General features: G+C 45.7%; 1 protein-coding gene across 3 annotated transcripts in view; it reads right to left on the bottom strand.

Annotated features, from left to right (window-relative positions):
* Positions 1 to 27,841, bottom strand: part of DPP6 (dipeptidyl peptidase like 6) — a 774,296-nt gene that overhangs the window by 139,795 nt on the left and 606,660 nt on the right. For 2 of the 3 annotated variants that reach the window (XM_081537115.1, XM_081537116.1), the window contains one exon: positions 22,379 to 22,460. The exons of the other annotated variant lie outside the window; for it this stretch is intronic. In XM_081537115.1, the coding sequence (XP_081393241.1) occupies positions 22,379 to 22,460 (82 nt within the window). The remainder of the gene's footprint in view (positions 1 to 22,378; positions 22,461 to 27,841) is intronic. 3 annotated transcript variants of the gene reach the window in all.

The following is a 27,841-nucleotide window of genomic DNA, read 5'->3' as shown; positions in this document are numbered from 1 at the left end:
CCGTGGAAGCTGAAATCTGCTCTTTTCTGGGCAGTGCTGTGTGGTCCGATCCTCTCTCGTGATGCTGGGCAGGGCAGCGCCTGGTCAGCCTCATGACCCCAGGGGAAGCGACAATACCCAGACGGCCATTCTGCGTTTCACCTTCACTACAGTGTCCAGTAAATTTCACGAGATAGCCAGCACTTGATTATAAAACAGGCTTGGCGCTAGAGGAGTTTGCCCAAAGCACCAAAGGCGGTTCCAAACGAGGAAGGGAAGCAGTGGTCATCCCCTAGGCTGGACCACAACAGGAGCCGTCACTTAGTGCCTGCTGCACACCCCGTGTGGTCACTACTATGTGATTTGAACATCTAGAGTACCCGGGTTCTAATAAACATGCAAATTAGGCATCTTAATCACCCCTACTTTATGGATGAGGAAACTGACTCAGAAGTTTCAAGGTCGAGAAAGCTAACAGGGTCGCCTGGCTCCAGAGTCTACATTTTTCCATTTTCTAATTTTCTCTTCATTTGGGCAAAAATCATGTCTTTGGCTCAGATTCAAGATACTGTTAGGTTTCTCCTCCCACTCAGTGGCCAACAAAGGGAACTAACAGTGACCATATCAAAGAAGGCTGCTCGTGAGTAGTTCCAGTAACCTCCACGGCATGCCTGGAGGTCTTTCTACCCTGTTTACAGATGAGGAAACTGAGGCTCTGAGGGGTCTCTAAATTCATACAGTCCTGTGAGTGGCAGGGCTGGGTTTCAGTCCAGCTCAGCTGTTGTTGTTATTAAGTTGCTAAGTTGTGTCTGACTATTTTTGCGACCCCCATGGACTGCAGCATGCCAGGCCTCCCTGTCCTTCACTGTCTCCTGGAGTTTGCCCAAGTTCATGTCAATCCAGTTCCGGCTGCTTCTAACATCTATTCTTTCCCCCGGGGGAGTGCTTCTCAAAGTCTGGTTCACCACCAACCACCTCCATGGTTTTTGGATTTTGATTTGAGTAGCACTTAGTACTATTATTTGGGGCTTCCCAGGTGGCTTAGTGGTAAAGAATCCACCTGCCAACCAGGAGATGTGGGTTTGATCCCTGCATCAGGAAGATTCCCCTGGAGGAGGAAATGGCAACCCACTCCAGTATTCTTGCCTGGAGAATTCCTTGGACAGAGAAGCCTGGTGGGCTACAGTCCATGGGGTCACAAAGAGTCAGACATGACTGAGCAACTCAGCACAGTACTATTATTTACTAGTTATTTTTTAATCATTTCCCTTTTAAGTTTCATTTAAAAGGGATATTTTGCCTCACTACTGTGAAGGGAACACCAGTATTCTCAGGAGTGAAGAGGTGGTAGGCAAAAACAAACAGCAACAAAACCAAACATGAATTCTAATTCTGTCCAGGTCTACCTAAAGACCTGTTTAAGATCTACTTAAAGGTCTCTTTGTTAAAAAGCAGTGTTAGCAGGCATCAGGGCCTGCCAAAGACTTTCTCCTCATCTATATGCCGAAGTCTGGAAGAGAACTGTAATAATGGAATAACATGTAACATGGAATAATTTGCCACGTTGCCACCTTCCCCACCTCTCCACATCGTACCTAGAGTCGAGCCCCAGACCATCCAGCACACACTTGCCACTTTGTTCCATAACATTAAGGACCGCCACCTGGGAGTGTGGGGGAAAACAGCCTTCGGAAAACGTCTGGTTGCATCAAAACCCTTTAAAGCTGCTTCTCACGGGTTGTTTCCGCCTAAGATGGTGTATTAGGAAGCAGAACTCTGGAAGATGCTCCCGGCTTTACCAGCCTTGTGTAAATAAATACCGGCCTATTTGTTGGGTACGAGGAACACACAGCAGCTGGTGGTCCTCAAGGCTATGGGATTCCTGGCAAACAGAAGGTGCTCAAACACTGCTGAATGAACAGGACTTACAGCCACTGTCACGAGAGGAGAGGGACCAGAGCAAAGGAAACCAGGTCTGTTTTTTCCATGTCCTCGACATTCCCACTTACTGCAGATCAGGCTAACGTGAGAACACGGGCAGCTGTGAGGGGGAGTCACAGTGGCATGTGTGTAAGGGACGAGCTGGAGCTGGTGGGGAGGAACCAGCCCCTTCTGGTGCCTTGGGATGGGGGCCTGGCGGAAGTAACTGGTCCCGGAAGGCTGGACCATTTCTCCTCTTCCCTTAGGCTGAGACGGCTGCGTGTGGGAAGAGCATGGCGGGTCCGCGGACACAGCTCACTTTCCTTTGCCGTTCACGAAGGAGAAGCTACTGAAAGTCGGCATGAAAGCTGTGGGGTCTACATGTCAGGTCTTGGAGGAGGCCCCACCCCACCCTCCCCAGGGTACGAGGATTCATCTACAGCCCTGCTCACGGTTCAGGGAGGTTCCATCGCCGTGTTGACCTGCGCTGTTTCCAGCTGAACGCAATCTAGGGATGGTGATTCCTTCTGGATGGAGTGGCAATAACCTAGGAATCTGAGCTCACAGATGCTGTTAAAAGACTTCTCAGCCTCACATGTTCATTTTGGGCATCCCAGGTGGTGCAGTGGTAAAGAATCCGCCTGCCAGTGTAGGAGGTGCGAGAGATGTGGGTTCGATCCCTGGGTGGGGAAGAGTCCCTGGAGCAGGATGTGGAAACCCACTCCAGTATTCCTGTCTGGAAAATTCCATGGACAGCAGAGCCTGGTGGGTTACAGTCCATGGGGTCGCAAAGAGCTGGACACAACCAAGCGCACAAACACATGACATGTTCATTTTGACGAGAATCTCAATCGAATGAACCTGACGTGTTCTAGACCTCCAAGATGACTATCTAGTAACCAAGCCCCACCACGTAATTTTAGTTCCTGACTTAATATTCACAAGCACAAAAGTGCCCGTGACACTACTGGAGTTGTTGTGAGCCAATGAGAAAAGAATTCAAGTGAATTTGACGGGTAAATAATACATCTCCGATGGGAAAAGCAGAAATAATATCATGCTCTGTTGCTCCAAAGAAGGTTTCTTGGCAGGTCAAATAAAGAAAGTGAAAGCGTTACCAGTCGCTCGGCCGTGCCTGACTCTGGGCGACCCCGCGCCCTGTGGGCCGCCAGGCTCCTCTGTCCATGGGGTTCTCCAGGGAAGAACACTGGAGTGGGTGGCCTATCCCTGCTGCAGGGGATCTGCCCCACCCAGGGACTGAACCTGCGTCTCCCACACTGCAGGCAGAGTCTTTACCATCTGAGCCACCAGGGAAGCCAGAGAAAGAAAAGTCATGGGAAACTGAGCTACAACATGGCTAACACAGGCGTGAGGGCGACACGGGCATGAAAAAGGAGAGGCAGGAGCAGTCAGCGCTATGATTACCAGGCGCTGCTGTTTTTAAATCTGTTGACTTTGTAGATTTGCTGAGGCTCATTGGTAAATTTTACTTGGCTTTATAAGTTGTGTAAGTATATACCAAGCTTTGTGTTTGTACCCAAGTACCATTTTAATAAAGTGATTTAAGTCTAATTCAATAATATATTTACCACATTAGCAGACAATGTTACTCATGAACATAGATGCAAAAACCATAGAGAAACTACTAGTTTAAAAAACCAGCAAAATATGTATGCATATAAGAAAAAGCTAGATTTATCTAATTGGATTTATCCTAGTCACTACTAGTTCATTCTGATTAAAATCTTCAGTAAGGTTGGTTTTCTATTGATCAGTACAATATTACACTGACAAATTAAGGGAGAAATGCCACATGGATCATCTTAGTAGATGCAGAAAACACATTCCAAAACTTCAAAACACAATTTAAGACAATGAATCATAGAACACAAACCACAAGAGCAACAACAAAAATAAAACAAAGAAATAAATAAAACCACAGAGCAAACCGGAAATGGAAATGACCCTCCTTAACCTGGTCGAGGGCATGTACCTAATAAGCCTGCAGCAACTTCACACTGAAAGGTGAGAACTTGAAAGCAGCTCCTTTATGATCAGATACAAGACAAGGATTGAATCCCCACAATCATCCCTCTGTCCCATGTGGTAGTGGTGGGACGGCACAGCAAGACAGAAAAAGGAAGAACTAAATTCACCATTTGGAGAGGCCAGGATTGCCTAAATCCCTAATCCAAACAAAGCACAGATAAAGTATCGGAATTAAGTGAGTTTAGCAAGGCTGAGGGATATGAAATCAACATAAAAAGTCAACTGCAGTTCTATTCACCAGCATATATAAATTAGGAAAATTATATTTAAAAAATTAAATATATGCAATAGTTCCAAAAATATTCTAATACCTAGGAATAATTTTAAGTCAAATATTTGCGAGAAATTTACGGAGAAAATACTTTAGTGGAAGACATTTTTTTGAAAAGTAAATAAACTGGCAACTATGCCATGTATTAGGAAGTTCAATGTGCTTGCGTGCTCAGTTGCTTCAGTCCAACTCTTTGTGACCCTGTGGACTGTAGCCCACCAGGCTCCTCTGTCCATGGGATTCTCCAAGCAAGTATACTGGAGTGGACTGCCATGCCCTCCTCCAGGGGATCTTCCCAACCCAGGGATCGAACCCATGTCTTCTGCATTGCAGGCAGGTTTTTTTTTATCGCTAGTGTCACTGGGAAAGTTCAATAGCTGAAGTTATAAATTCTCTCATAATGGTATGTAAATTCAGTGCAACTCCCATTAATCTCCCAAAAGTGTTTTTAAAAGCACACACAAACACAGTACCCACGGCAGCCAAGAACAACATGGCCATCTAGTAAAACATGTAAAACAGTACCTACTGATAACGGTTATGCCGCCATACCGCTTGTAAAGCTATGGTAGTTAAGAACGTGTGTGGTTCCGTCACACTGACAGACGAAAGACCAGTGGGACGTAGCAGGGAGTCGGAAACCACACCTACACATACACAAAGGTTGATGATGGTAGAGGAAGCCATAAAGGTCAGTGAGGGAGGGAGGCTGCTTTGTTTCAACAAATAACCTGGTACAATGGTTATTCCTCTGGAAAATAACTGTAAGGCTTCTTCACTTCTACACTCAAATCAATTTTAAGTTGATTAAAGACCTGTTTTGAAAGATGAAATTAGAAAAACTGTTACAAGATATAAGATAGGAGGGTATGATCTCAGGGTAGGAAACATTTCTTTAAAAAGACATAAAAAATGCAAACTGTAAATGAATAAATAAATTTGATTTCACTGAAGTTAATATCTTTTCCTATTAAAAATATCAAAATGAAAGTGAAAAGAAAAGCTATAAAATGCAAGGAAATATTGACAATAATAAAATGGACAAATAATTACGATTTGGCATATATAAGGACAAGGATGCACAGGGAACTATACTCGATATCCTGTGATAAACCAAAATGTAAAATAATCTGAAATATATATATATATATGTATAACCGAATCACTTGCTGTACAGAAGAAATTAACACAACATTGTAAATCAACCATACTTCAATAAAAAAGAAATGCACCAGATTTCTGTACATTAGTTTTGTTTAAAAGAGACTGTACAAAGAAATTGTACATAATAATGTCAATAAAAAGGGACACACTACCCAAAAGAAAAAAAAGGCATGAATAAGCATTTTTACAGAAGATGTAAATATGAATAATTAGGCCTGTGAAAAAGTTCAACCTCATTAGTAATCAATTATATGCAAATTAAAACCCACTGAAACTTTGACACATTTGTACCAGGAAATGAGTGACATACATGTACTTAACACTGAAAATATTTTAAACTAACTAGAAAAGGACCTGCATATTGATGGACTGGAGACTGAATAAACTCCTTGGGACCTATTTGTACAACAGATGACAACACAGCATTGAAAAATGTTCAATTAAAGCTACACGTATCACAAATATCCACAAATATCACAAACAGTGTTGAGTGCAGAAAGTGAGGAACAAGAGTACCTACAAGATTTCAGTAACAGTTAAGGGCTTCCCTGGTGGCTCAGTCAGTAAAAGAATCTGTCTGCCAATGCAGGAGACACTGGTTTGACCCTTGGGTCAGGAATATACCCTGGAGAAGGGAATGGCAACCCACTCCAGTATTCTTGCATGAGAAATGCCACGGATAGAGGAGCCTGGCAGGCCACAGTCCATGGGGTCACGAAGAGTCGGACATGACTGAGCACACAGGTACACTTCATATATATTCTTTCGCTTTTACAGCATATTTCATAAGATATAAAAATGCATCTGAAACACAAAATAGTTAAAGGTAGAAAACTAAAAAAAAAAGTGTTACCCCTACTCCCTGCCACCGGGAAGGGAACATTCAGGGTTGTCTTTGTTTAACCCTCTACAAAGGCTTTCTGAGAGGACGTCATACTAGGCTGACGATCCTTTCTTACGGGAGGGACATTGTACTCCAGGTGGGGCTCACTGCTTGCTCTGGGGCCCTGGCAGCTCATTTATGGAAGCTGCAGAGATTTCAGATGAAAATATCACAGTTAGGTCAATGTTTCCTTTCCTTTAAGGAGCGAGGCAGGAGAAAGATAAGGGTGTTAGATTAATTACGCCAGAGGCTGTATCAGGAGACAGACAGCTTCTTGATACTGCATAAATGGTTCACATGGGTGGCCTTGAATACAAATGCCATCACTCACGGCAATAATAACACTTTGTACTTTCAGGGCATTTAGGAGATTTTCAAAGACTTTTCACAGAGGCAAACTCATTTGTTCTCAAGATAAGTCCTTCTGGTTTTTCAGCTGAGACGCTGAGTCCAGACATATAATTTGGTGCATAGGAGGAAGCAGCCCCCGGGCTTCCGTTCTGATACCATCATGAATACATGGTCTTGGACAAATACCTTACATTTTCTGAACTTCAACTTTCTCATTGCTAAATGGAGATACAGTGAACAAAAAAGGCCGTCTATGTGGAATGCCTGTCTTGCAGATTGGTGCCTTGGCAGCCCTAAATAGATGGAATACTGGAGTGGGCAGCCATTCCCTTCTCCAGGAGATGACCCAGGGATCGAACCTGGATCCCCTGCATTGCAGGCGGTTCTTCACCGTCTGAGCCAACAGGGAAGCCTCTGCTTTATATTATCAGCTATTATGTCCCAAACTGAGCAGCCATGTGGTTACAACTCGCTGTCTGCATGGCTGTCTTTTTGGTAGACTTGTTTTGCTTATAGATCTGATTGGAGAAAATCACAAAAAAAATTAACACTGCATAAAACATCTAGCAATGTGGGCAATGATTCCTCACTCAGGGTTAGAAGAAAAAGACAACACAATACTTTTGAAACATCCTGATCTTAACTTTGAATTGAACTGACTGATCAAGGTAATCTGCAGCGCAGGCAGCATCTGCCTGGATGCCCACGTGCCCATGGGCCTGACCAGGGCCACTGCCTTTGGGAAGTGACGGTTGCTTTGACCAGGAATGTTCTGGCTGGCGATTTTATATGCAACATACTCCTTTGCTACCGGCCTGATGATTAAAAACATAATCTCACAGATTCTTTGCTTCTTCATGAAGTGAGAATGGTGATCATGAGGCTTCAGAGTTTATTACAGAGGCCACGCAGTCCCCACCCTGCCTGCTGGCATCTGAACCCGCGATGATCAAATTTGGCTGCGAGCGAGAAGCTCCTGGGAGCTTTAACATAGTGCTTAGTGGCGCCCGAGCTGTGTCTGGTCCAAACACACCAGAATCCCTGGGCATGGAGCCCAGGCGCTGGTCTTTATAAACGTCAACGCGTAGTTCAGAACCACTAGCTCAAGCAAACACCGACCGCCATATCCTTTGTTTTCACTACATGTGTACTAGGCTGTTGAACTCTTGGCCACTAAAATTTGAGGGTTGTTGGAAGGAAGTATGTACAGACTCTGCATGGGGAAATCACTAAAACACTGACACATTTCCTCACAACGCAGGAGGCGAAAGGCAGGCCCACCAGCTGCCCGACAGGCTGCTTTGTTACGGCACTGATTTACTGCTCGGATGCGAGTCAACAGGGACGCAGGGAGATGGCTGAGGTGCAGAACAGCGAGATATGCTGTGGCGACGTTCTGTTACGTTTCATCAGCCAGACACGAGAGTTTACTTTTCCACTGACTGATGAATTTATGCTTTTATTATTCTGTGCCTTTTGATAGGAAGGTTGTGGAGTCAGTTAATCTTGTAAGGCAGTAACACAGGAAATTTAAAAGACAGAATTCATTAAGCAAGTCCACCGTGAACCTTGTCCTGGGGTGATCAGAGCCATAGGAAATATTTAATAGAGAGCAGTGATTTCAGAGCACATTTCAATGACTCAGATTCCATTAAACATTCTCAAATTCGATTAAATGTTCACATTTTCAGCGAACTTAAAAAAAATGTGAGCTTGTATGGCCACGGATAAAATTAGTTTAATTAAATAAATATGTGTATATGTAATTAAAATTCTTTTTAATCTGGAAACTTGCTGGAATTTCACTGAGTCCAGGCTTCAACTTCATGTCGGGGTAATTATAACTCATCTGGAGGCTGACAAGGTTAAGATTTAAGGGAGGTGTGTCACAAGTGATGGCCTAAGACGGAAGGCCTGCTGCAGTAGATGAAAATAAAGGAAAAATAAGAAAAATGCACCTCGGGTTTATGCTTATATCAGAAAAGGCTGTGTCCGATTTTTTGCAACCCCATGAACTGGGAAGCCCCTGGTGGGTTCCCTGGTGGCTCAGATGGTAAAGAGTCTGCCGGCAGTGTGGGAGATCTGGGTTCAATCCCTGGGTCCGGAAGATCCCCTGGAGAAGGAAATGGCAACCCACTCCAATATTCTTGCCTGGAAAATCCCATGGATGGAGGAGCCTGGCGGGCTACTTGGGGTAGGCAGGCAGTTCACGGAGTTGCAAAGAATTGGACACGACTGGCTTCATTCTCTTACTCTCAGAAAAGGTAGTTGACTTTCACCTTGGGTAAACAATATGCCTTAATTAGCAAAAATGAACAAATAAGACCTAATCAAGGGAAACCATAAACAAAAACCAAAAGACAACCCACAGACTGGGGAGAAAATATTTGCAAATGATGCAACCAATAAGGACTTAATTTCCAAATACACAAATAGCTCATACAACCCAATAACAAAAAACCAAACAATCCAATCAAGAAATGGGCAGAAGACCTATAGACATTTCTCCAAAGAAGACATACAGATGGCTGAGAGGCACATGGAAAGATGCTCAACATTGCTAATGATTAGAGAAATGCAAATCAAAATTTCAATGAGATGCCATCTCGCATCAGTCAGAATGGCCATCATCAAAAAGTCTACAAATGATAAATGCTAGAGAAGGCGTAGAGAAAAGGAAACCCTCCTACCCGGTTGGTGGGACTGTAAATTGGGGAAGCCATTGTGGAAAACATATGGAGGTTTCCTAAGAAACTAAAAATAGAGTTACCGTGTGAGCCAGCAATCCTACTCCTGGGCATATACCCAGAAAAGGTGAAAACTATAATACACGCACCCCTATTTTCACAGCAGCGCTACTCACAACAGCCAAGACCTGGAAGCGACCTAAATGTCCATCGATAGATGAATGGATAAAGATGTGGTACCTATATACAATGGAATATTACTCAGCTATAAAAGAGAATGAAATAACGCCATTTGCAGCAACATGGATGCAACAAGAGATTATCATACTAAGTGACGTAAATCAGAAAGACCATTTGATATCACTTATATGTGGAACCTAAAATATGACACAAATTAACTTATTTATGAAATAGACTCAGACACAGAAAACAAACTTATGGTTCCCAAAGGGGAAAAGGGTGAGGGAGAGAGAAATTAGCACTTTGGGATTAACATATACACACTACCATATATTAAACAGGTAAACAAGGACCCACTGTATAACACAGGGAACTATATTCAGTGAAAGAAAGAAAAGTGAAGTGAAGCTGCTCAGTCGTGTCCGACTCTTTGCAACCCCATGGACTGTAGCCCACCAGGCTTCTCCATCCATGGAATTTTCCAGGCAAGAATACTGGAGTGGATTGCCATTTCCTTCTCCAGAGTATCTTCCTGACCCAGGGATCGAACCCGGGTCTCCCAAACTGCAGGCAGACGCTTTACCATCTGAGCCACTAGGGAAGCCCTATCCTAGGATAAACCATCATGGAGAAGAATATGAAAGTGTGGCTTCCCAGGTGACACAAATGGAAAAGAACCTGCCTGCTAATGCAAGAGACCTAAGAGACGCTGGTTTGATCCGTAGCTCAGAAAGATCCCCTGGAATAGGAAATGGCAATCCAAACCTGTATTATTGCCTGGGGAATCTCATGGACAGAGGAGCCTGGTGGGCAGGCTACAGTCCATGGGGTCGCAAAGAGTCAGGCATGACTGAGTGCATGCACACACACACACACACACAGACACACACACGTGTTACATACCATACATACACTATACAGAAGACTCTAACACACTGGTGTAAATCAACTATACTTTAATTAAAAAAAATGCTTTAATGGATCACGTCCTTCATTTAGCCTTTGAATACTCATTGCGTGTTTATGAACTGTCAAGTCTGTATTTCAGGGCTGAGCACACATTAGGGAAAAGGAGAAGGTACTCCCTCTTAAGGAGCTTACAGTGGCCTGGAACCTGACACACGGGCTGCTGAGTGTGGGAGGCAGGGGTGCAGGGGGACGGAGAAGGAGCCGAGGGGCTCCAGTCCAGTCGTGTTTGTGGCTACGGATCTGGGAAGGTTTCCTGAGGGCAGAAGGTGGCTTTAACAGGGCACCCGAGGTGGGGTGGGGCCTGTGTCCTGGACCAGGGGGACTCAGGTGCAGAGGGGAGAGGCTCTGGGATAGCCGGGCAGTTGTAGAGCCTTCATCAGGGCGGACGCTCAGCCTGGGGGTGGGGAGACCAGCGTCGGGGGCAGCAGGGTTACGGGGTCAGGGTTGGGCTTCCCCTACAGGTGATGCAGCCGGGGGGAGGATCTACACGGGAGGCGACACAGCCCCTCCGTTCCAGAAGGTTCTGGAGCAGGGCAGACTCGGGCTGGGAGGCCACGCCAGCGGCTCTCAAAGGGCCCAGTGGGCAGTGATGGTGGGAACGCGGAGGATGGGATGGGGTCCAACCATACCAGGAAAGCAGGAGGCGCAGGACCTGTTGCCGGATGGGTCAGGGCAGGGATGAGGAGGAGAGCGGAGTCTGGGACGCCAGGTTTCTGACCTGGGCAGCGGAAGAGATGCGGTCCCTTCACTGAGGGGCGGTTACTGCAGGAGGAGCACAGAGGTCTGGGGGAAACCACAGTGGGTCCAAGTTCTGAGTCTGGGTCAGTTCACGGCAGGCACGGCTCACGTGGGCAAGGACCACAGTGAGACCGGGGCCAGGGAGACGGCAAATTAAAGTATCTCCTGGATTTGGCTTACCAACATGAGTGACCTACACTCATTAAATCAGGCCCACCTGAGGACGTGAAAACATAATTCCAGCTGTTACTGGCCGTCAGAACCATTATGGTAAAAACAAACCATTCAGACAAATGATTAGGTTTCCAAATTGAAGAACAAACAGAAAAATCGATCACAAATTTGCTAATTGTCCTTTACAAGTGGAAAGGGCTGAACTGAAATGGATTTTAGCCATGATATACATAAAATAAACACAGTGTAAAGTACATAAAACTGAGTGTTTTTTTTTTAAACTGACTCATGGATTAATTATGCTTACTCACATCTTTGTTCTGTCTTAAGGAGATGCCTGCATCCGCTAGGTGTCAGATGAGTAAAATAAAACCTCATGGACTGTGGGAATAACTATGTCATAGGGCAGAAAGAAGACAGTGGTATTAAGAAAAGTTCTTTAGAAAAGTGAAGCACTGTCCCTTTTCAGAATTTATAATTGATTTCAATAATCAATAAGGGCTGACATGATGTTACAAAGGAGGAGTCCTGGGAAGTCTGTTTTGAAGACAAGGCAGGAAGAATCAATTATTTGCACATAATTGACAGAGATATTGCTAAATTGCCTCCAAACATTCTTAGAAGCATCTTGTTTCACGTGAGCTAACTGTTTCCTGTCTGGTGCGCTGCCTTCTCCGTGTTGTTCACCGACCCAGACGCAGTACCCAGAGGACCAGTGAGGACACACAGCAGTGAGTCTGGCCGTCCCCTCTGACACCCACGCCTGGTGGGACAAGAAGGGGGTGCTTCTGTAGTCTGACGCGCCTGGGGAAAACCACGGGGTTCCAACCCTTTGGTCAGGACACTCAGGCCAGCCTGTCCTTCCTGACCTTGTTTTTAATAGTGAAGTTCACTGCTTTGTATTGAGATCTTTTGTAGCATAACAACCTATTAGGAGTTTCCCAGGTGCCTCCACAGTAAAGAATCTGCCTGCCAATGCAGGAGACGTGGGTTCGATCCCTGGGTCAGGAAGACGCCCTGGAGAAGGAAGTAACAACCCACTCCAGTATTCTTGCCCAGAAAATTCCATGGACAGACGAGCCTGGCGGGCTACAGTCCATGGGGTCACAAAGAGTCGGACATGATTTATCGACTAAAAAACAACAACAACATAGCATAACAACCATTTTAAGAAAAAAAATGTGACTCAAAACTCCAGAATTCCTTCCAAGTGTTGCTCACGGTCTGAGCTACTCAGTTAATGAAGCAACAAACTCGTTAAATCTTAAATTTCTTTAGTTTGTAACATAAAGTTTCTCTAATTTCCATGAATTTTGGACCATGCGTCCGTACATCTGACATCTAGCTTCACTTTCCCTTCTGGATCCCATTCATTTACCAGGTATTTGGTGACAACCTGATTCTGCTTGGTGGAGCCGTGGGCCGGGGAAGATCAAAGTGAGATGAAAAACACTCTGTCCTTGAACAGCTTATGTTTGGTCTGGGAAATAAAGTTACTCAAAAGTGAAACAGATGAACAATAAAAGGAGGAGGCTGATTAACTGCCACACTAAGTGGGGCTGACAATATCACAGCAGTTTAGAGAAAGAAAAAGTCATGGTTATTCCATGGAGACGGGGAGAGGAACCATTACCTTGATATTTTCCAATTGTGAAACATTTTAGGAATTATGATAAAGAGGTGTTCCCTCCACCCAAGTGGGAGAAGTCCACAAAGTAGCCTATAAAAGCCCATTACGGACACTAAAGAGAATTCTTAGCAGCACAAATACTGTAGATCACTCCCAAGGCCACTGAAAAAGAAATCTCCAAATGTCCACAGCCAGATCTGCACATAATGGGGACTGATGGGTTTGCCCATGGCTGCAACTGCAACCATACCTTCCAGCCCCACATCCTCATATCTAAAAAGGTTATTTTAATTTATAACCGCCTAGTTATATTATCTGAGGAATCTATCACTAAATGCACTCTTTCTTAATGCAGAACTCTGGTCCTGCTTCTAAATTCTATTTGATAGATCATCCTGAACTTCTCTAACCTAATATTTCCAAGGCTGATGTGGGCACCCTTCGAAATTAGATTCTTCATAAAAAATAATACACTGCTTCCATCACAATTGCATTAGGGAAGCTGTGATGAGGAAGAGAACATGGTTTATCTCCACAGACCTAAGTGCACAACTAGGTCAGGCCGGTTTTCAACCCCATATCCACCTTCTTCTTAATTGCTTTGGCTTACAAGTAAATTCTGGGAAATCTCTCCTGAGGGTTTGCAGCCGAGTCCAGGAGAAAAGGCATGTGCACAGTGCTCGGAAACCAGCGGGACAGGGGCAACGTCGTCCTGAGGGCCAGCTTATTCTCATGTGTGCCCCGCAAAGAGCACCCCTTGGCTGGAACACATGTCTACTGAATGGAATTCCTAAGCCTTGCATTTGACAATCATTTTCTTTTCAATTTTTAACGAATATGTAATGAGGCTTATCCAACAAACTTTTAGAAGTGGGTAAGATGCCCATTGCCTGGCCAGATTCAAACACGTATCCTTCCCCATATACATGTCCAACAGCACATTTTTAGTTGTTATCTTATTTAATAGACGGTGTATTTCCCATGTTCCTGTACGGTCTACCTACTATTTTTGATGGCTGTATAATTGCTCCTCCTGTCAATGGACCATACCTCACCAAATTGCTCTTCTATTGACACTGATTTTCCAGTCTTTAAAGCTGTCATTATAGATAACAGCATTATGAATGTCTGTTTGTAATGCAGCTTTTGGCTTCTCTTTAAAAGGGTTTTGTGGCTTAGCTGGTAAAGAATCCGCCTGCGATGTGGGAGACCCAGGTTCAATCCCTGGGTTGGGAAGATCCCCTGGAGAAGGGAAAGGCTACCCACTCCAGTATTCTGGCCTGGAGAATTCCATGGACTGTATCGTCCATGGGGTCGCAAAGAGTGGGACACGACTGAGCACCTTTCACTTTCTGTGCTAAAGGGCAGGAATGTCTTTATGACTGTTACTACATATTCTCATATTGTTTGGGAATGAATTTTCTCTTCGGCTCCCCCCCACCCCGAATTCATACAGCATGACATAAGTTAAAAATCTGCACCAATCATAACTTACTAATGTGAAACGGAGTATTTCCTGCCTTATCAGTAAACAAGGATGTCACAAAACCATCAGTGATTTCCGGCTGCCAAATGTAAACTTCTGAGCCTGGAGGGCGCCCAACAGGGAGAAGAACAAAGCCTGGGATTCGTAGGTGTCAGCTGTCACCATTCCCTAAGGATGCAATAAAATCAAGAAGCAGGATGCTGGCCCCAGACAGGTGAGGTGAAATGAAAGAAATGATTTCGGTGAACCCAGACTCTTGCAACTTTCCACATTTAGAAGAGCACTACATTCCTTAATTTGAGATATCTGGTTTTCCTTAATTAACAATAATCTTTGACATCCTGACTGCCTCTCCCCTCTTTATTACAGAGTTCTATATAATCTGCCTCCCATGCCCCCTCCTCGGAGGAGTTCTCTCAGGGCTACTGGAGACGCAGCCTCCCAGGCCTGAAGTCCTAAGAATACCTACCGAACAAGCAGAACTCTCAACTTTGAGGTTGCATGTATTTTTTTTCAGTCAATACTAATTACACTGCTCTCTCCACTTTGTCTATAATCCTATGGTGATAAAGTTGCCTTTATGTTTTCTTTTTTTAAATATTTTTTTAATTGGAGGATAATTGCTTTAAATATTGTGTTGCTTTCTGCCATAGATCAAGACGAAGCAGCCACAGTACACACACGTCCCCTCCCTCTTGAACCCAGCTCCTACCCTAACCCACCCCTCTGGGTTGTCACAGAGCACTGGTTTGAGCTCCCCGCATCCATATAGCAAACTCCCACTTCTATCTTTTTTACATATGGTCGTGTATATGTTTCCATGCTACTTTCTCAGTTTTTCCCACCCTCTCCCTCCCACGCTGTGTCCACAAGTCTATTCTCTACGTTGCCTGCAGATAGGTTCATCAGTACCATCTTGATTCAAACACTATGGAGAACAGTATGCTACTGCTAAGTCACCTCAGTCGTGTCCGACTCTGTGCGACCCCATAGGCAGCAGCCCAGCAGGCTCTGCCGTCCCTGGGATTCTCCAGGCAAGAACACTGGAGTGGGTTGCCATTTCCTTCTCCAATGCATGAAAGTGAAAAGTGAAAGTGAAGTCGCTCAGTCGTGTCCGAGTCTTAGCAACCCCATGGACTGCAGCCTATCAGGCTCCTCCGTCCATGGGATTTTCCAGGCAAGAGTATTGGAGTGGGGTGCCATTGCCTTCTCCGATGGAGAACAGTATGGAGAGTCCTTGAAAAACTAGGAATAGAACTGCCATATGACCCAGAAATCCCACTACTGGGATATAGCATACACCACGCCTTTGTGTTCTGAAATCCCGTGGGTTCAGGGACCCTGCGGGTCAAAGGGAAAGGCCGTGGAACCACTTCCTAACCATCTCCTTTCACCGACGGTGACCTCTGGGGAGCTCTGCTTACCACGCCATCCATTCGGGTTAATTGCCGGAAACAGCTTATTTACTTGAGTGCAAGTGAATATTAAAGTGACGGAGTCCCTCAGAGCCGTGAAGTGATAACTGCTGCTGCTGCTGCTGCTAAGTCGCTTCAGTCCTGTTCGACTCTGTGCGACCCTATAGACGGCAGCCCACCAGGCTCCGCCGTCCCTAGGATTCTCCAGGCAAGAATACTGGAATGGGTTGCCATTTCCTTCTCCTGTGTATGAAAGGGAAAAGTGAAAGTGAAGTCGCTCAGTCGTGTCCGACTCTTAGCGATCCCATGGACTGCAGCCCACCAGGCTCCTCCGTCCATGGGATTTTCCAGGCAAGAGTACTGGAGTGGGGTGCCATTGCCTTCTCCGAAGTGATAACATATTGCGTTAAATCTGAAGGGTACCCTTGGTGGAGCTGGTAAATCACTCACTAAACCGGCTCCATCCATTATTTGAGGACACGTCAGGCAATTTCCATCCCTGTGAATTAATTTCTTGGCTACTGTCATGGGCTTCAGTGGCCATGATGAATGTTTTTACAATGAATACCAAATTAACCCAAACTGATTAGAGGCTTTTATAAGTTATTAATGGGATGTCACTCCAGCCTGGTCCTCTCCACGTCTACGACGGTTTCATTAAATAATCTCCGCTTGCTGGAAAGATCCATCTTCTCCCCTCGTGCGACTTGTCAGCATCGACAGACGCTCCCTGCCACCTGGGTTCCCAGAGCCGGGGGAGCAGTGATGCCCTTGGGGGGCTGTGACCTGGGGGAGGGAGCTGTCCTGTTTCTGCTCAGTTTCTGGGCATGGTTAGGGTAGAGAACCGTCAGCCAGCTGGAGGTCCCAGGGCGGGGGCTCTGGTTTCCCAAAGGGAGAGGAGGCAGGAAGTCTCACGCACTTTTTAGTTTTCAAGTTTTTTTTAGTTTTTGATTCCCTGCTCTGCCCCCGCCCCCCCCCGCCACTTCACTGACACATGAATTGTGCAAGTTTAAGGTGTGCAGTGTGTGGACCTGACACGCCTCTCTACTGCAGAACGACCACCACCGTGGCGTGGTGGACGCCTCCACGCCCATCCAGTCACTTAGCTTTTCCCAAGTCAGACAGACAAATACCGTGTGACCTCACTTACTCGTGGGGTCTGAAAAATCTGAACTTGCGGAAACGGAAAGCAGAAAGGTGGCCACCAGGGGCCGGGCCGGGGGGGGGTGGGAGCTGACGGTCACAGGGAACAAGCTTCCAGGTGAACACTGTGTCCAGATGAACACACTGGGGAACCACTGCCCGGGCTTCCTGTAAGGAACGTATTCTCTCTGTCTCTCCAGGGATCATCCTGGCGGGGCGTCAGGGCAGGGGAACTGTCCCTGGGAATAGGCTTCTCTAAAGACACAGACATCTGGAAACATAGGTGGAGCCACAAGTCTAGTGAGGTGATGGTGTGTCTTGTGAACAGCAGCCCTTCCCCGAGAAGAGCTGGCGGAGTGTCGGGGAGGAGACAGCCTTAGACGCCCACCTGGACTCTTGGTTGTAGCCGGCATCTCTCTGTTCTATCAAACGCAGACTCACTCACCTTCCTACACAGACCAGAGCCTCAGCTGATAATATTCTTATTTATTTTCTCATTCTTTACATTTGGTTAAGCCAAGTAATAATTCTAATAACTACAGCAACAAGAAAGCCATCATTCAAAGAGCACTTTCTTCATACGAGGTTCCATAACACGTACTTTAAACAGATTAACTTAGCCCACACGGTGACCCCTACAAGATACACATTGTTGTCCCCACTTTACAGATAAGGAAAACTGAGGCTTTGAGAGGTTAAGCATTTTAATCTAGATCGTGGCTTTAAAGTGTCAGAAGCAACATCTGAACGTGACCCTGTGACACCAATGTTTTTGTTATGACTGGTCCTTGATAACCAGACAGACTGAAGAAAACTCCCTTATCCTTCTGCGGCCTCAGATGAGGAACTTCAGGTTCTGAGATGGATGAGGTGGTTGTGACGGTAGATCGGGGCTTCTAGGTTCCAATCGGAGTTGGTTCCTGGGGTCCTGGTGGGGTGACGGGTGTCCTGACCGCACCGCTCACGATCTGAGCTCACGGCTGCAGGGCGAGCCCCACCCACCGGCCCTTCTATGTGAACTTGGCCGCCACCCCGAGAGCTGAGGGTCCCCCTGAGGCTGCCAAGCTCTCTGCAGGCGCCCGCCCCTGCGATTCCTCAGTCTGCCCTTCATTCATCTCCATTCATCTCTCTGCCCTTCATTCCATGCAACCACGTGCTTTCCAGAACAATCTCTTCATCGAGCCTCTCATGTTGAATTACTGATATTTTGGTAGCATGAATTTTTACAAGGTTAACGAGTTGTTTTAAAAAAATTCACTTTCTTTCAACTGAAGACCCGAATGACCCAGCGTGAGTGCAAATGCCTTCAGCTTGGATCTTCCTGAATCCTTCACTAACTCACAGAAACGAGTCAAGATGCCATCCCGGGGGGAGGAGGCATGAGCCAGCGCCAATGAATGGGCGAAGTAAGACCCTTGCTTTTCCTGTCTTTTTTTTTATTGTTGACATTTTAGAAAGAAAAATAACCTCTGTTGATAAAGCAGTACTGTTAAGTAGGTGGGAAAATAGCAGTGAGACAAAAGGGCTCCTAAGAAGTCGATTTTTTTAAGGCTTAGTTTCGTTGGAAAGGACTTCAGAGTTGCAGCTGCTACACTCCGGACAGGCATAGTCATGGCTGAGGTAGAGGGCGGCCCAGGTCCCTGCAAAGGGGTCCCCACGAGGCACCTAGGAGAACAGGGATGCACCCGGGCGTGCCGTCAGCTGTAAGTGCAGAGCAGGCCCCTGAGGCTGCCCTTGGCGTCTGTGTTTTTGTTAGACGTTTCTAGCAGAGATGACATACGAGGAAATCAAAGGATAATTTAATCATATTCTAGATCAGCAGAGACAAAGCCTCACATAAACAGATGAACGTGCAGGGAGGGGTGGGCAGGACGTCATGAAATGATCACAGAAAACGGAAATCCTCCACTAGGCAGACCTTCCTCTGCTAGAGGATAAATGGAGAAAGATACAGTTTGGAGAGAAATTTTGATACGGTTTATATTTCAGTGTAAATCACTACGTATACTGACTGAAAAAGAGGGAGCAGGGACTTCCCTGGTGGTCCAGTGGTTAAGAATCTGCCTTGCAACGCAGGGGACTCAGGTTCGATCTCTGGTCAGGGAACCAAGATCCCACATGCCATAGAGCAACTAAGCTTGCACGCCACCGCTCCTGGGCTTCCGCCACAACTAGAGAATCGTGAGCTGCACCAAAAGATCCCTCGTGCTGCAACTAAGACTTGACACAGCCAGATAAATAAGGGAATAAATATATATTTAACAAATGGATTTATTTTTTAATTGAAGGATAATTGCTTTACAGGATCTTGTTGTTTTCTGTCAAACCTCAACAAATACTTAAAAAAGAAGAAGAATGGGAGGAAGAGGAAGCTGGGGAGGCAGCTGTTCAGTGTGGAGCGTCTTTTCTCACTTAATCCCGCGTAATCCAGCCAAATCCATTTTCCCATCTGAGGCTTTCGGTAGATAATGCCGGGTTCTGGGAACCACCTGGTTATCCCTCAGGAAGAACAAAGACCACAGGCCAGCACCACTTCAGCAGCGACTTTCTGGCAGAATGGACGCCTCCCCGCGGTCAAGGTTCTCCCTGTCCCCTCTCTAGCAGGGGCCGGTCAGGCCATGCTTACCACCTATGATGCGATCTGAAGGTCAAATGAAATTTACCCTAAAAGGCAAGAACCACTAATCGAAGGCCACGTGGAGGCGTGGGAGAAAATGCCTTGCAGCCCCTCCTGGTGGCCCGGGTAGCCTTCCTGTGGTTCAGGGGGTCCCCAGCCCAGAGGCATCGCTGGGATCTCGCCACAAGGGGAGGAGGCGGTGCCCGGAAAGGCCTTGGTGGACTTTAACTGCAGCTGTGTTCTCTGCTCCCAGAGGAGAAGTACTCATTTCATTCTGACTCATTATAATTAGAGTCGATTTCCTTTGAGGAGCAATATTTACTTTTAAAAATAAAACAGCAATGAGAGATCTGTTAGTGTTTGCAAGGCCTGCTTGTGGCTTTTGAACTCTCTCTGCCAAGAGCGCCCACTGGGAGCACCTGGCCCGGGGGTCAGGCTTTCCCACGTGAGCACAGCCAAGAGGGCATGTGGTCCCCTAAACATTCATGCACTGTTGCCTTCTGGGGAAAGGCTGATGACTCCTGCTCCAACATACAGGATGTTTTCTCAGCGCTGAGAGGTATTGCCTTCTAGACTCAGTACAAGAAAAACAGCAAAGTTAAAAAAGTTTAAAGTCTCAGATTTCAGGAGCACATGAATACTCCTGGTACTAAGGCCAAGTATCAGCAATTGTACTTGACTGAACCTTCATTTCCGCGAAGCAGAAAGGATGCTGAACTTCCTTCACTGTCAGTCACATCCTAAATATACACGAAGATGTAGATGCATAGCGCTTCCCTGGTGGCTCAGTGGTAAAGAATCTGCTTGCAATGCAGGAGACCCGGGTTCAAGCCCTGGGTTGGGAAGATCCCCTAGAGGAAGAAATGGCAACCCACTCCACTATTCTTGCCCGGAGAATCTCATGGACAGAGAAGCCTGGCGGGCTACAGTCCATGGGGTCGAGAAGAGTCGGACGTGATGGAGTGACTACACTTTATTTTCTTGCACACACAGATGCTAGCTATTTGCCTCCGTCTAATTATTTTATATTTAAGTGGCTGAGAACCACAAGAATGTCAGCTGATTATTCATCTGTCCACACTCACGCATTCACTTTTGACCTCAGCAGTTATTTCCCGAGTGCCAGGCGTGGAGCTAGATGCTCAGAATTCACAGATGGAAAACACTCGGGGCTTACACCAAGGACCCCCCACCGGGGAGAGACGTATGGGCAGGAACTCGTGTGTGAAAGGAGTTTGTGTGCTGACACTGGGGTTCCCAGAGAGGGGGCCTGGCCACGTGGGCAGAGGGGCCAGGGGAGCTTTCTCAGAGAAGCTGACGCCTAGTTCTGCTGCTGGTTATTCTTTAGGAAATGAAGGTAATAACTTCCACAATCACCTAACCCAGCCCTGACCACTGTGCAACCTGGCATGAGTCTTAAGCACTTCATCCTTCTACAATCTCCTGTGGAATTGTGATATTTTTCCTTGCACAAGCATCAGCGGCTTTGAGCAAAGATGACTCTTCTCTTCTGGCTGTGACTGACTGATGGACAGGTGTCACTCTGCGAGTCAGCTCGTGGCACCCTCCTGCCCTCTCGTCACTGGTTTAGATCCATTAAATGTGCCTTTGGAAACCTCCGCTCAGTAAGTGTGCAGCACAAGGAACACCTGGGTGACAGCAAACACAGCCGGGTGGCCTACACCCTCCTGCTTCTTCAAACCAATTCGAGGCAATGGAATTAACACGCAACCGAGAAAAAATAATTGTACTATTGGGGAAAGGAAGAAAATTTTCATTCCTAAGACAGTAAGCAGCCTATTCAACAGAATCTCACCCCAAGGTTTTTAAAACGATCATTTTCTGTGCTATTTTAGGAAGAGTTTTTAAAAATGCAGCTTTATTAATTGGCTCAAAGATGTAGAAGAAAATGGTCAGCCACCATGCCACCTGATCTTCAAGCTGCAGGCTCTTTCAGGAAAGGGTGATGCAACCTTTTTAATGGGACTGACGAGTATCACCCGGTTTTAGACAGAAGTAATGCTAGCATTGGGATGAACCCGAGTGGTCACCTCACCCAGATCTTTCATGCAGGAGCTGTGCTAGCCGACAGCAGCGTGGCATCTAGTTCGTGAACTTCCAGGATTAGAACCCACGTCTTTTAACCACTTGTTCAGACCCCTTTTTGCTACACTGTCTTGGCCATTGGGTTTCTCAAAACGTCTTAGTTTTGCCAATTTGAGTGGGAATCCATGGAGCTTTCTGGCATAAAGCAGAGATGGCCCCACCAGTTCTGGGCATTCTGCAGACACTTCACGCTGGGAGCCCAGGTCCATAGCAACTGCAAATTAACTTTTCTCTTGAAACCCTCCCGAGGAAAGAACCAGAGTTCCACGAGCAGAACCAAAGAGCATTTCATGACTCCACTGTTCTGACCATTCCCATCTGCTGTCCTCTGATGAGGTCCATCTCAGATTCACGTTAAGTCTACAGTCAACACACACGGCCCAGTCAGGGACTGCTTTAAGGATAGCAGGGACCAGAACCAAGGCATACGCTCTTCCAATTTCAGCAGAGTTCTCTAGCAAAAGGGACGGCCATTTACATATGCAGATGTCCTGGGGTACTTTTCCAAAATGTAATTCACACAAACATAGATTCTGAGTCTAGTGAGATACATTCAGTTTGTAAAACATAAACTTCATCAACGTGGAAACTTGGTCACTGAGCGTGACGTGCTTACCAGCTGCTGACCCTTGGGACCCCATCCTGCATACTGAAGTTTTGCGTTGCTGACTTCCGGTGGATCCAGGCTCTGAGGGTCCCTGAAAGAAAAAAGCAAAGAAAAAGGTGGGAAATAAGTTACGATGATGTAATATTATCTTCCACCTGTAGCTCACTCGTTTTTCTTCCACAAAATCATTTTCAGGAGCTTGTGTTATTCAATTAAAACATCTCATTCAGCCTCCACTAGATTTTTTCAGATATATATATAATTTACATGAAACTGAAATAGGCTGGTCATTGCTTAACTTCCATAGTAAATATTCATCAAGAGAGAACATGCAGAGAGGTGTGGAGACCAAGTTCTAAAATATCTCTAGCAGTCAAAAATGGAAATGCGCAGCTCTGCAGGGATAAATCCCCTTAACTTCCATCTCCATCTTTGGCTTTCCTGGCAGACAGGTTTCCCCCTGAGCACAATGCTGGGTCATTCTGACCTTCCCAAACAGCAGCCTCCGGACAGAGTCCACCCTTTAGTTTGTGCTGATACAGAAGAAGGGTGGGGTGGGGGAAGAAGGAAGTGGTGAAGGAGGGAATGAGGAAGAGAGAGACAGAGACCTGAGGAGAGAAGGGGGGAAAGCACAGGAGGAGGATTTTTTTTTCTTTTAAGCATCACATTTTTCATTTTTAATTTATTGATATGCAAAATGCCACACTAAACAAATCCTGTCTACGTATTTAAATAAAGGTCCTAGTAAATAAGTCACAGTAATAAAAGGAAAAAACCTAACACTTTTATAAATGATAACTATTTCGGTATATTTTGTAGCTACCACCGTGTACCCATGTGGGAAAGACTGAAGTCTGAGTTTCTTTCAGACATATCTGTTGAACAGGCCAGGCTCTGCAGAGGAGCACCTGTCACTCAAATATAACGTTTCTTGTGCAGAAGACACAGCTGTGAAGGTGCACATTCGTCTAGAGAGACCAGAGTTGAGTGGTCTTAGGAAAAGACAGATGCTGAATTTTAGGAGCTGCCGGAACCAAGATGAAGCAAGAAGGGAAGGGAGGTGAATGAAATGGGTAAGAATGTGGTGATTCAGAGCTTCAATCGGTAGAAAATTCTAAAGTATTAATAAATGCTTAATAAAACTATAAGGGCAGAGCAGAGTACATTGCAGACTAAAAAGTGTTAAGGGAGACAGGATAGTCTGCAAAGCGCCCAGGGGTTTTAGGTATTGTGGAGCCAGGCCTGGAGAAACCAGGGACGTCTGAAGGTGGGTGATAAGGAGCCAAGTAGGAGTGACAACGAGAACAGTGATCGGCCGAGAGGCGACACCCAGGCAGGTGGGAGGGTCTTAACATTCTGGCTTCCAGGTGACTGTTAACCAACCCTACCTCTGTATGCTTTTAATATTTCAAAGTATTTTCATAGACATAAGTGTTTTCCTCTCTAACATGCTGTAGGGAAAGGCTTTCTAAGGTTGACTGAAAACCCAGAAGTGATAAAAGTGAGGTAAATTTACATAACAGTACATTTTTTTGCATGACAAAAACCACAAACAAAAGATAATTGGCAAACTGGGAGACAATATTCATAACAAATGAATGGCTAATATCACTATTGTATAAAGAACTCTAAACTATCAAGGTTGTAAAAGAACAAACAAAAAGAACATGAGAAAAAGACATGAAAAGATAATTCACAAAAATACAGAAAAATGTATTAAAAAAGGACTCAAATGCATTTGAAATTAGAGAAATATAAACTGAAACTACACTGACACCATTTCTCACCTACACACACACACTCACACATATTCAAATAGATCCAAAATCCAGATATGTGTGTATCTACAGGTTAGTACACATACCTACATGCCCTTGCTCTGTTCATGGAGAAGCCTAGACCCAGTGACACCCAGGAGCAAATGAACCCACCCAGTACCCTCATCTTGGTCTCTGAGCACCATCTTCCCATTAAAAAAGAATAGGGCTCCCAGGAGAAGAAACTATAAGCAGGCTAGAACAGCAAAAATACAGGATGAGTATGGAACATCTTATGGACCAGAAAGTAGGGAAAGACTTAAAAAAGATAGCACTTGTTAACAGAAGGCAGAAGCTAAAGCTTGCATGGCCAAAGTTGGAATAATCTGAGCAACAAAATCATTAACAATAACATTGACTTGACCCACAGAATAAATATTCATGATACTTACTAATATAAAGAATGAAATACATAACTAAGTGGGGGGGGGGAGAGCAGCTCTTCCTCATAACAGAATTCCAATCAATAAATGCAGAAGAAGGAAAGAGCATCACCCTTGGGGGAACAGCAGAGCGATGACTGCTGCAGACAAGATCCATGATGGATGCTAAAATTAGCAGTGAAAGTATGAAGAGAAACGATTTGCATAGTCTCAAAGTACCCCCTGCAAGATACTTATCACCACAAAGGAGAAGATAGCAGCTTTACAAAGAGAAACCTGGCAGACAGCAACTTAACCAAGAGATCAAGGTCAGCATCACCAGAAGTAAAACATGTCAACATCAGGACCATCCGGCAAGATGCACTGAGAAAACCAAACGTCATATATATGGTATCGTCAACTGGCAAAAGTCGCTCCGTTGTGTCTGACTCTTACTGGAATGGGTAGCCTTCCCCTTCTCCAGGGGATCTTCCCAACCCAGGGATCGAACCCAGGTCTCCCGCATTGCAGGCGGATTCTTTACTAGCTGAGCCACCAGGGAAGCCCAAGAATACTGGAGTGGGTAGCCTATCCCCTCGCCAGCGGATCTTCCCGACCCAGGAATCGAACCGGGGCCTCCTGCCTTGCAGGCGGATTCTTTACCAGCTGAGCTATCAGGGAAGCTCACCACTGGCAAAGCCCATTATCACTTCCCAGGGAATAAACATAGAATCTGGGTAATAAAAGAAACCTAATCTTTTTTTCCCCTTGTGCTGCATGTAATTCCACTTGCTCACAGGGCACCAGATGTACAGGCCTCGCCCCTGGCCCTTCAGACCACCAGTTTCTGGTGTGAAATCGCTGCTCCACCACCTCGCCTCAGGGGCGTGTGCAGAGATGCTGCACACATCTCTGTGATTCAAGATGGTGGCACCTGCAGGCCGTGTGCAAAAGCGCTGAGTCAGGCACTGCGATCTGGAGCGAGAGCCCGGCCCCCGAGAGCCCCGCCCCGAGCCTCGCCCCCGAGAGCCCGGCCCCCGAGAGCCCCGCCCCCTGCCCCAACCACACTTGATAAAGCAGCCCTGTCCCGACCGGCAGAGCCCGTGTTCTGAAGGCCGACCTCCCACCTCAGCGTCCTTCCAGTCCTTACATGGAGGACAAAGCGCCCCTTCGCTGCTGAGCTCAGACCCTTCTCGTTCTATAGGCTCCACACGGCATGAGGACCGCTGTTGGGAACCAACTGCGGTGGGTCGGTAACAGCACCTCTGCTAAGAATGCATCGCCTCACTCCAGTCATGAAAAAACTTCAGACAAATCCAAATGGAGGCGCTCAGCCAAACAGCTGACCAGTGATCTTCAAAAGTGACCTTTCTTTCCACAAAAGAGAAGGGAAGTCAGAGGACATGTCACAGCCTGGAGGGGACTGAGGGGAATTACTACCTGCAAGAACGTGGGATTCTGATACAGAGAAAAAGCATTGATGGAAAAGCTGGTCAAGTGCAAATGAGGTCAGCCGTTGAGGGCATAAATTGTACCAGTGTTAATCTTCTGTTCCTGATAATAACACCATGGGTATGAAACACTGATCCATTAACAGCAGGGGAAGCGGAGTGGGGCATAGAAGAGAACTCTGTACTATTTTTGCAACTTTTGTTCATCTAAAATTACGTCCAAATAGAAAGCTAAGACTATTCTGAAGAATTTTAGTAGCTTATAGCTCACTGGTTATGAAAATTATTACAGTACGTAATGAAAAGTTAGAGAATTTCCCCAACCCTGACATACTGTGATACTGATACTGAATTGAAAAACCATGACTTCTGTATCTAACACAGCATCAGCACTCAATACACGCATGTGAATAAACAAACAAGATGGATGGACTACAGATGGATGGATGGCACTAAGGAAAATAACTTTAGCAGGTTTAAAGGTCTAATGAATTCACCTGTCCTGGGTTTATTTAGAATTTTCGAAGCACAGACGACAGGGTAGGAGATCAGAAAGAAGTAGCCTTACTTATTACTGAAAATTAGTTTGTTCGATTATGATTTCTAGCAGGTGTCTAGGATACTCACAATAGCTGATTATCTTCTGATCTAACAACTGTAAATTCCTGTAAAAATTTCCATAAATGCTGCCCAGAAATCATATCTCCAGTAGATAAAATGTCTCAGAAGGCTGGGTGAGCACCAGGCCACTGCACCCTCCCACACCCACGTGTCCAGCTTCATCACCTCCGCTCCCCTGTGCTCAGGAGACCGTTCCTCCCTCTAGAGACAACAGACAAGTGTCCACAGCCTGGAGGCAACAAAGGTATAGGAAGAACCTCAGGCTAACGAGCAGAAGTCTAGCGCCCAGGTTCCAGCTTCCTGATGCACAGATCATGCGTCCGGGCTGATCACACGTGACCACAGATCACGTGTTTCAACAGGATAGGATATTGTATATACTGACAGCAGGCAACACAGCACTTGAAAGTGAAAGTGTTACTCGCTCGGTTGTGTCTGACTCTCTGTGACCCCATGGACTGTAGCCTGCCAGGCTCCTCTGTCCGTGGAATCCTCCAGGCAAGAATACTGGAGTGAGTTGCTATTCCCTTCTTCAGGGGATCTTCCCAACCCAGGGATTAAACCTGCATCTGCTGCATTGCAGGCAGATCTCTACCACTGAGCCACCAGGGAAACCCATTATCTAGTACATACTTGATAAATGCCCATTTACTCACTGGCATGACCTAGATCAGATCCCTTATGATTATAAAGTAGAAGTGACAAATAGATTTAAGGGAATAGATCTGATAGAGTGCCTGATGAACTATGGACAGAGGTTCGTGACATTGTACAGAAGACAGGGATCAAGACCATCCCCGTGGAAAAGAAATGCAAAAAAGCAAAATGGCTGTCTGAGGAGGCCTTACAGATGGCTGGGAAGAGAAGAGAAGTGAAAAGCAAAGGAGAAAGGGAAAGATATTCCCATCTGAATGCAGAGTTCCAAAGAATAGCAAGGAGAGATAAGAAAGCCTTCTTCAGTGATCAATGCAAAGAAATAGAGGAAAACAACAGATTGGGAAAGACTAGAGATCTCTTCAAGAAAATTAGAGATACCAAGGAAATATTTCATGCAAAGATGGGCTCGATAAAGGACAGAAATGGTATGGACCTAACAGAAGCAAAAGATATTAAGAAGAGGTGGCAAGAATACACAGAAGAACTGTACAAAAAAGATCTTCGTGACCCAGATTATCACGATGGTGTGATCACTCACCTAGAGCCAGACATCCTGGAATGTGA

Source organism: Giraffa tippelskirchi, chromosome 10 (genome assembly GCF_054371585.1).
Source record: "Giraffa tippelskirchi isolate mGirTip1 chromosome 10, T2T-mGirTip1v1.2.pri, whole genome shotgun sequence".
NCBI lineage: Eukaryota > Metazoa > Chordata > Mammalia > Artiodactyla > Giraffidae > Giraffa > Giraffa tippelskirchi.
This window is presented reverse-complemented; position numbering and strand designations above follow the sequence as displayed.